Consider the following 10,795-nt stretch of genomic DNA (forward strand, 5'->3'; position numbering starts at 1 on the left):
GTAAAAATCTGGACATTCTGTAAAAATCTGAACAGCTGAGAGGTACGATCAAAACTCTCAACCTGGAAACATCAAAAATCTGGACAAGGCCCATGAAAAATAGGTACAAATCTGTACGCTGATTAACATCAAATCTGCATGCATAACTGCATAACCCCACCCACTCCAATGGAATTGTGGGATACCAACTTTCAAATGCAAACTGAAGAACAGACAACCAAAATATGGCACCAGAGTCCCCCTGCAGCCATTCCAATGTCCCATTACCTGTCTATTTCGCCCCATTTATCATAAACACTAATGTGTGTATACTGCTTTACTTCTACAATGATTATTTGGATTTTATTTTACATTTTATAGCACAATGCACAAACACTAATAGACATCTGCTAAACAAAGCAATACTGTCTCACAATGAAAATAGACTTGGCAGTAAAACTTCTCTGCCCTTGAAACTCACATTCATTGAAACAGCATTGAAACCCACACCACATCCAAAGAAAATGCATCTGGCCAGTGGTGGATAAAAACTACCTTTAGGCTGTTTTCAAATCATTGGCCTCTTGCACAGAAAACAAGAAACATGCATGTGTTCTTTGATACACCTTCTTGACTTTATTAAATTATATTCCTTGTATAATACAGCACACTTGTTAGAGTTACAGCGCATTTTAAATTTATTGTTTGAACATTTTTCCAGTAGGCTGTAGGCAATAAAACAAAATGCATGAACCAATAATGACAAAACTGCCAAATTCAGAACATTTCCATCATAGACAGATACCTGGTGTCAAAGCCATGGCCTCAAGCTCAATGGCAAAAAGTGTATTGTCATCCCCTTTGGTAAAACTCTGTACCCATGAACTACCACATAGCTGGTAGTCTACTTAATGCCGAAAATGTGATAAGAGACCTTGGGACACAGGTGGACAGAAGTCTCTCCTTTGATAATCACATCACCACAGTGGTCGGGAAATCCTTCTACGTGGCTCATCTCATCACAAAAGGATTCTCATCCACAAAAAAAGAGGTCATTGTTCCCCTCTACTCATCACTCATTACACCCATTATAGAGTACAATGCCCCCTTTTGGTATGTACCTCACAAGACCTCTACAACAACTGGAAAGACCACAGAAATACCTCACAAAGAGGATTACTGGCCTCAAATAGATGCCCTATGCAGACCGTCTCAAAAAACTACAACTTTACTCCATCGCATATCGCCTATTCAGGGGCGATCTCTGCCTAACATACAAAGCTATGTCAAACCCAGAGCTGTTGGACATGCTCCACTTAAAGAAATCCCAATCCCTCCGAGCTACACACTCTAGGGACCTAAACCTTGCCACCACAATAAACAGAACATGCTGGAGGGATAGATTTCTGTCCCAGAGACTTCCCATACTCTGGAACAGACTACCTATTTATGTCAAACAGAGCTCCTCATTAGCACTCTTCAAGAAAAATCTTGATGATTGGATTGGAAATGGGAAATTCACCCCAGGGATCACTTCTGTGGCTCTGCTTGACAGGGGCACCAGGAAAATAATTTTCTTGGGGGGGGGTGAAAGCCAGGGTACATTTTTTGGCTAGGCTTGTATAGGCCCCAGGGCTGATAGCCTAGTACCTACCTATGAACCTATAAAAGTCTACTTCCACACCCATACTATAAATAGAATGACAATAGTGTAAGCCATGGGCTTCTTGCACAGCTTCTAGCACTTATTTTCAATTTCAGTTTTTCACTGGGTGGGGCCGACAAACATTTTGGAAAGTTGCTAGAATAAAATGTTATGTTACCATGATGCATTTCACTGCCAAGTCTTGAACCCAGGACCCTGAGTACTACAGTCAGAAAAACATACCACTATGCCAAATCAGCAGTTTCCTGAAAGATAGGAAGACTGAAACTTAAATGGCGATCATTTAGTGAATTCAGTTCTCACTTGTCACCATAGCTCTCAACCTCTTAGCACAAAAAACCTGGACAAAGGCAATAATGGGGGAATACAGAATTCACTTCTCACTTGTCACCATAGCTCTCAATGTCTTAGCACAAAAAACCTGTACAAAGCCAGTTATGGGGGAATACAGCCCCAAAATAGGGACAAATTTATCTTATAAACTTAGAAAAGTGTTAGAAAAAAAGGTTTTGTGTTACCATTTATTTTCTGAAGAATATGAAGTTAAATGCCTGTCATTATTTAGTGAAATCAATCCTTCAGTGACTGCCGCAAAAATCATGAAAACCACAGACTTTATGAGGAACAAAAATCTGAGGCATAAATTCACAAGTGGTATTGGCTAGGGACTTTAGGCTCTTTTTACCCTGTACCCAAGATGCAGGATTTGAGTCCAGGTACCTCTAGTCACCAGGTGTATTAAGTTGGGGCATTCACACACACATACACACACACACACACACACACACACACACACACACACACACACACACACACACACACACACACACACACACACACACACACACACACACACACACACACACACACACACACACACACACACACACACACACACACACACCTACTTCAATCCTTTCTGTTCACTCTGCAGTACTGCTCCAGCTAGAATTCTTTCCGTACAGGCAGATCCACTTCCCAAAAGTGAACAAATTGCTCCATTACGAGCGGACAAGTTTGAATAAGAAATAATTGCTCCATTGTATTCGTGCTCGCATTGAACAGACGAATAAAGATAAAATAACTGCTCTGCTCTGGCTCCATTTGAATAAAATAATTGCTCGCATCTGGACTAATGCTTCCTGCACACACATCCATTCAAAAATCCAGCTGGAAATACGCGAACGTGAGCCCTTGAGCTCAATTCCAACAGGATGGTAGCCCTGACAGAGCTGACATCATCACCCACAGCATGATGTCAGCTCAAACAGTGAAAAAATAAAGCAGCAAAAAGTCAGAAATGAAGGGGAGCCACTCAGGAATCGTGGCATCCCATTATTTGGGCCCGAAAACTCGGTAGAAACAGAGTCATTCGGTACAGTTGGGAGGTATGGGAATGATTACCACACAGGTCACTAAAAGTGAAACTTAAAATATTAAGGAGAGTTTAAATAAAATGCCTTTTTAATTCCCTTTTGATAAAAGCTTGATATTGCAAACCTCTCACAGTCTTGAATAAAAGACCCTGGGTGGATGTATCTCTGTGCTACATATACCATTCTTGGTAGAGGTGGATCCAATCCAATAAAGACAAATACCAATAGGACAATTCATATTAAGACACAGTAAAGGAAACAATAAAACTGAAGTATTCTATAAATAGAAATACACATTCTTACAGAGAAAGACTGCAGGCTTTAGAGAGATGATAGAACGTCTCAAGATTCAAAAGCATTAAACCATAGCCTAAATTTGTACATGTTACTAATAGGTTTTGCCTATCAATAAACACATTATATTAGTTGTTTCTTAAAAAAATGCCTACCTACCTCAAATTCTTCCCAAAATCCTTGTTTTGCCTTCTCTGAATGTTCTGCTGTTTTATTCAGCTCCTTTACCCTGTTTTCGATGTTGGCTGCATTTATCCTTGTAGCATTGAATGGCTAAAAACAACAAAACAAGAGATATCATAATTCCGATACTGTTTTTTATAAAATCCATACATGACATTAAAGCTTTGGAATTAACAGTAGTAAGGAATTAACTGAGAAGTTGTCTTGCTTTGTGCATTAAGTGAAATAAAAAACAAAGATTAGAAAATACAGCTAGAATACAATAAAGGTGGCTAGTAATGAGGGATGAATTACAGGTAGTACTTGTCAAGGACTTCAAACATAAAACATATCTGATTAGAAACTTAATGTGTAGTTTAACTATTACATGGACAACATAATGATGTTTTATTAAAATGAAAGTATGTCTGTAGATTATTAGGCAAGTTCTATAAATAATATACTAGGGTAAGAATATCAACTTTTTATATTCTGTGTCATTAGTATACATAACATATGGGCATTATTTACACCATCAAAAATGAAAATGAGAAAACATTCCTTAGGAAGAAGCATCTGTAGAGGAGGAAGGAGAGGTGAAGAGTAGAAAGGAAAGATCTGAAAAAGAGAGGTGTGAGATGGGTGGAGACAGAGAGGGGAGTGACATGAGGAGGGAGGAGACAGAAAAGGGAATGGTGTGAGGTGGGTGGAGATAGAGAGGGGATTGACATGAGGAGGGAGGAGACAGAAAAGGGAATGGTGTGAGAAGGGAGGAGACAGAAAGGGAATGGTGTGAGAAGGGAGGAGACAGAAAGGGAATGGTGTGAGAAGGGATGAGACAGAGAAAGGAGTAATATGAGAAGGGAGGAGACAGAAAAGGGAATGGTGTGAGAAGGGAGGAGACAGAGAAAGGAGTGATAGAAGGAGGGAGGGAAGAGACAGAGAAAGTGATATGAGGCGTGAGGAGACAGAAAAGTGAATTGTGTGAGAAGGGAAGAGACAGAGAAGGCTGTGTATAAGAAAGGAGGAGACAGAAAAGGGAATGGTGTGACAAGGGAGGAGACAGAGAACAGAGTGATATGAGGATGGAGGAGATAGAAGTGGGAATGGTGTGAGAAGGGAGGAGACAGAGAAAGGAGTGAAATAAAGTGGGAGGCAGGAGACAGAGAAAGAAGTAATATGAGGAGGGAGGAGACAGAAAAAGGAGTGATGTAAGAAAGGTGCAGACAGAGAAGGTTGTGATACAAGAAGGGAGGAGACAGAAAGGGAATGGCATGAGAAGGGAGGAGACAGAGAAAGGAGTGATATAAGAACAGAGGAGACAGAAAAGGGAATGGTGTGAGAAGGGAAGAGACAGAGAAGGGAAAAGTGAGAGATGGGAGGATACAGAAAAGGTTGTGATATGAGAAGGGGTGGACAGAAAAGGGAATGAAGTGAGAAGGGAGGAGACAGAAAAGGGAATGAAGTGAGAAGGGAGGAGACAGAGAAGGACGTAATATGAGGAGGGGAGGGAGGAGACAGAAAAGGGAATGAAGTGAGAAGGGAGGAGACAGAAAAGGGAATGGTAAATAAAGTCCCTAATTAAAAGACTGTGAAGGATGTCTAGTGCAACAGTGTTCTTAACATGGACATGTTAATTTCAGTAAGTAATATATTAATAGCCCTGCCTAAAGCACTATTGTTGCTATAGGAATGGTGTCACCTATACCAAAACCAAATAAACAATAATCATGGCCGGCCTTAGGCAGAGGCGAACTAGGCGACCGCCTAGGGCGCCCTACAGGCCGGCATCGTAAAGGGCGCAGTTTTGGCTTATTTGTTTTTTTTATTTTAATTAGTTTAATTAGTGCATTCTTTCTTCCCAGTGCTTGCAGCAGGTACTGGGAAGAAAGAATGCACTAACTAAACTAATTAAAATAAAATAAAAAAAAAATACAAGGGCATCGGAAGTTCCGACTCGGAACCATGGGGGGTGAGCGCCCTCCCACTTTTACATCTGCAGCAGGTCGATTGCGGTATTAGTGTCTTCTCCTTAAACGAGAATCATGCATGCTTACGCCAGTGTGGAAGTAAATTCAGTTTGCAGTCGCGCGCATATTTTAAGCTAGCAGTTCTGTGAAGGGGGCTAAGTCCATGTGGCAGTTTGAGTTAGAAAGATGGTAAGTAAGTGTATGCATGTGTAATTCAAACTGTTTGTTACTGTATGCGAGAGAAAGAGTGTGTGTCTGTGCGTGTGTCTGTTCCTGTATATATAGAATTTCAATAACCCCTTCTGTTTGTATGAGAGAAGATGCGTGAGTGTGTGTATGTGTGTGCTGCTAACAGAGAGAAGGTAGATGTGTATGTGTATAATTTAAAATAGTTGTTTTGTTTATTTCTGTATGAGAAAGTACTTGTCTGTTTGTTGTTTGAGAGAGTAGAGTGTGGAATTTAGACTAGTTGTTAGTTGCTGTATGAAAGAAAAGGTATGTGTATGTTGCTGTATGAGAGAGTAGGTATGTGTGTGTCTGTGTGTGTATATTGCTATGCTTTCCACAGACTCTCAGTTTGTAGTGTTCCTCGTTTGAAAAAACTTTCGGACTGCATTGAGTGACATATTTGTATGCATATCAATAAATTAGAAGACCAAAATAAGGAATATTTTTTTTTAAACAGTACTCCGATTCACTTAAAACGTTAGTAGAACAGAAGGTATATCTGAGCATAATTCTCAATTTTTAACTAAAAAAAGAGGGGGGGTCTCAAGAGGCAAAATTAGGAACATTTTGCTAGATCTGGGACAGCTGATTGATTTCTGTAGGGATACCGTGTTGTGCTATTTCATAAAACGATTAAAATGCATATCAATAGAAATTAATGCAAAAAAATGCTTCAGGAGGGCTGACACCCACCAAATGGTAGTTTGTTTTGTACTGTGGGGCAGGTGGAGAAGATATATAATGTATACGGTATAGCTTTTAACTTTGATTATGTATTTTCTGATAGATATTTATTTGAAATATGCAATATGGCAGGGAGGGGGGGTGTCAGTCCCCCTGTTGGATAATGGCGTTCAGGAGCCAATACCAAACTATTTTCATTACTAACTGTGTATGACTTTTTAAATAGTCTGATGTGCCATGGGTGACTGAAAATATGTGAAAACACTTGTTCTTGCAGGCATACTTCTTAAAGGTATGATTTAGGCAGTGCGTTATAATTTTGGCCCTCAGAGATTGTCTTGCTCCTTCTCGGTTTACTGATGTTCCTCATAATGGCAGACCCATTTATAGGTATGTACATTATCAAACAAATAAATACAACCCATGCAAACTCCTTTCCAGGAACTATATTTGGTCTAGCATATAAAGTTCTATTGTATAAAGTAAGACTCTGGTCTTCTTTCTGACCTTATAATATGATTTTTAATGCTCAGAGGTTGAGAGGTATTGGGAGAGGGGTGTCAGCCCCTTATTAGATACATACATTATTTTTAAAAAAAACAGATAAGGCATGTATATACAGTTATTGATTAGAATAGTCCTTAAAATATTTATGGTTTTGCTGATATACTGGTGTCAGAGTACATATCCAGGGTCCTTATTTTCATTATTCATTACTAAGAGGCTGACTGCCATGCAAACATAATCAGCCAGCGTCAGTCATCTGAAGACATTCTCACATCTGTGTGAAAATGGTGTGGAATCATAGCCTGCTTTAAGCACTAGCGAAACCTGTGATTGTTGGGGGACCCTGGTTCTAGTGGTCCTGCTGTTGTTTATAGGTTCATAGGTGTGTACTAGACTAATGGCCCTGGAGCCTTTACAAGCCTAGCCCATTAGATTACCCTGGCATCGTGCCACCTGACCTTAGTTCCCATTGCCTGTGTCAAGTAGAGCCACTGGAGTGATCCCTGGGGTGAATTTTCTGTTTCCCATCCACTCATCAAGATTTCTCTTGAAGACGGCCAGTGAGGTGCTCTGTTTGACATGTATGGGAAATCTGTACCATAGCATGGGCAGTCTCTGGGTTATGAACCTGTCCCTCCAGCATGTTCTGTTGATTGTAGTAAAGAGGTTGAGGTCTCTGGAGCATGTGGTGTGGAGGGAATTGGGATTTCTTTAGATGTAGCATTTCTAACAGAGATGGATCCTTCCTGTGGATGTGGGGCAAATAGGGGTGTTTCACGAGTATGGTGTGGGTGCGGCTTAAGGGGCACTAGAGCACTACTTCGCCTAGGGCTCCATTTTAGCTAAGGCCGGCCCTGACAATAATCTATCTTCAGCATATTGGAATTAGACAGCTCTAGTGTCCTTTTCTTTTTTTTATTTTCATCTCATTTACATTTACTCTCCCCTGGTGTTCAGCCCATTCCCCTACCAGTAGCGAGTTGGACAGGGAATGTGGAGATTGCAGGCTGCACCATCAAATCTGTTGGCCCTATCTATTGGTCCTGTATGCATATCTGTTGGCCCTGTATGCATCATATCTGTTGGCCCTGTAAGCATAGGTTCATAGGTTCGTACTAGGCTATCTGCCCTAGAGCATTTATAAGCCTAGCCAGAGTGTGTGTGGCTTTCACCTCCCCTTAGGATGAGAATACTACGCCCTTTTAGGGTTTAGTTTACTGTGCCTCTGTCTAGTAGTGACACAGAGATGACCCCCGGGGTAAACCGATGATCTCCTATCCACTCGTCAAGATTTCTCTTGAATAGAGTTAGTGAGGGGCTCTGCCTAACATGGATTGGGATTCTGTTCCAGAGTGTAGGGAGCCTCTGGGTTATGAATCTGTCCCTCTAGCACATCCTATTTATTTCTGTGTAGAGGTTTAAGTCTCTTGCTCTCTTGGCTCTGATGGATTTGGATTTTCTGAGGTGGAGCATGTCCATTAATTCCGGATTAGACATGGCCTTGTACGTCAGGCACAGATCACCTCTGAGTAGGCGGTATGCGACTGAATAGAGCTGGAGTTTTTTCAGTCGGGCAGCATATGACATATGTTTAAGACCCTTTATCCTCTTGGTGAGGAACTTTTGGGGTCTTTCTAACTGCTGCAGGTGTCGGGTAAGATACATCCCAAATGGGGCATTGTACTCAATCATTGGCCTGATAAGAGAAGAGTACAGGGGCACAATGACCTCTCTTGATCTAGATGTGAAACCCTTCATGATAAGGTGGGCAATATAGAAGGTCTTCCTAACCACTTTGGCAATGTGAGTGTCAAATGAGAGGTTACTGTCAACCTGGGTCCCTAGGTCCCTGATTACCTCTTCGTACTTAATGGATTACCACCTATGTGGTAATTTGTGGGTACCTTGTTTTTCCCAAAGGGTATGACTACACATTTTTTGGCGTTCAGCTTAAGGCCATGGCTCTGGCACCAATTATCCGTTTCTATGAGGCCTCTCTGAAGGATGTTTGTGTCCGCTGGAGTATCAATTATGGCGCCCAGTTTGCAGTCATCTGCGAACTTTGTCAGCCACAATCCTCCTATGTTTGCCTGTACCACGGAAAAATAAATGCCGAACAAGAGGGGTCCCAGGACTGAGCCCTGTGGGACACCGCTTGTGACTGGCTTAAGTCTGACAAAGCTCCAGCAACTCTGACCCTGTGGGTTCTGTCCTTGAGCCAGTTTGCAACCCATCTTGTGACATAAGGGTTTACATTTAAGCTGGTGAGTTTGTCTATGATGCCCGAGTGGGGTATTGTGTCAAAGGCTTTGCAAGGTCAAGGTAGGCTGTGTGAACTGCCTTACCCTCATCAATGGCCTTAGTGACTGTTTCAAAAGTTGACCAAGTTCAAAGGCAGGATCTGCCCTTGACAAAGCCAAATTGGGTAGGATCCAATGTCTGTAGGTCCCCAATGTCTTTGCTTATGAGTTCCATAATGATCCTCTCCATAGCTTTGCAGACCAGGCTCATCAAGCTTATGGGGCGGTAATTTCGGTCCGTAGAAGCACCGCCTTTGTGAAGTGGGACCACTGTTGCGTGCGCCACTCTTTGGAGTGCGTATCCTGTAGTAAAGGCTAAGATTAAACAGCAGCCTTATGTGTGGGTTTAGTTCCTCTTGGGTTCATGTAGCACACAGCCCGGGACACCGTCCGGTCCCATTGATGCTGTGTTTTTAGCTTTAGAGAGGGCGGCTCTCACCTGGGCATCTGAGATGTTTCGGAGGCTACACTCTGCTGGGATAGTTATTTCTCCTTTTGGGGGGTGGGGGAGGAGAAATTTGCACTGAACCTGTCTGCCAGAATGTTGGCAATGTAAGTCGGTTCAGTGTATTTTGTGTCATTTTGGACTAACTCTGAGCATATCTGGGAGTTTCCACCCAGGTTTCTAACATAGCTAAAGAAGGCCTTGTGATTGTCTTTTGCGGTTTTTCTCTCAAAGTTGGCCTTGGATGATTTTATGAGTGATCGTAGTTTTTTGCTAGTACTGATCAGAGATGCCTTCCCTTTTAGAGATTTTGCTCTGTCATGTAGTAGCTTCCTTCTCCTGTTGTAAAGTTTGTTCATAGCTGGCGTCCACCAGACCGGGCGCCTGCCTTTGGGGGAATGGGTCTTGGTTTTATTTGGGATTGCATGATCCATGCATTCTTGAAGGTGCCCGTAGAAGGCATTTGCAAAGGATTCAGCAGTGTGGGTTGTGGTTTCCACTGGCCCAGGGGCCTTGAAGGATACCACTTCAGTCTTAAGAAGTGTGAAGTTGGCTTTTGAGAAGTTCTTCACTGTGGTCTTTTGTGCAGGGGGTGGGGGCGGGATGTGGATTTCCAGTGAGATTAATTTATGGTCTGATCTTACCAAAGAGGGATATACTTCCGGTGTGGAGCATTTTGTCCCCATGTTTGTGATGATCAGGTCTAGTATATTGTCTCCTCCTGTGGGAATGGTGACTAGTTGTTCCATTGCATTTGAGTTTATGAATTCTAGGAACCTCTGGGCTAGGGTGTTGGGGCTTGAGTAATGTTCCCAGTCTATGTTTGGGTAGTTGAAGTTTCCCAATATGATGGTATTTGGAGAGACATTCATACTCTCCAGTGTCTTCAGGAAGGCTGTGTGGGGTTCTGAGTTTGAGAGGGTGGTCTGTAACATGCTACAAACTGTAAGGCAGTTTTGCCTATGGTTAGTTGCACCTGGATGGTCTCCGATGCTTCGTGCGTTGCCACTAACCTGGAGGTGTGGGTATCTTTGATGAATATGGATACTCCCCCTCCTTTTGTGGTTCGGTCCAAGTTTTGGGGCCGGAAAGCATGATATGAGGTAAAACCTGATAGTGCTGGGGTGCTCTCAGGAGCCTTGAACCAGGTTTCAGTCACTGCACAGACATCGATGTTCTCCATA

General features: G+C 42.2%; 1 protein-coding gene across 1 annotated transcript in view; it reads right to left on the reverse strand.

Annotated features, from left to right (window-relative positions):
* The window catches only part of LOC122794574 (tyrosine-protein phosphatase non-receptor type 11-like), a gene marked incomplete at its 5' end in the record, with an annotated part of 1,649,855 nt that overhangs the window by 361,692 nt on the left and 1,277,368 nt on the right, over positions 1 to 10,795 (reverse strand). The window contains one exon of the mRNA XM_044063080.1: positions 3,475 to 3,588. Within this exon, the coding sequence (XP_043919015.1) occupies positions 3,475 to 3,588 (114 nt within the window). The remainder of the gene's footprint in view (positions 1 to 3,474; positions 3,589 to 10,795) is intronic.

Source organism: Protopterus annectens, chromosome 2.part1, assembly GCF_019279795.1.
Source record: "Protopterus annectens isolate FY-2018-M chromosome 2.part1, PAN1.0, whole genome shotgun sequence".
In the NCBI taxonomy this organism is placed as follows: domain Eukaryota; kingdom Metazoa; phylum Chordata; order Ceratodontiformes; family Protopteridae; genus Protopterus; species Protopterus annectens.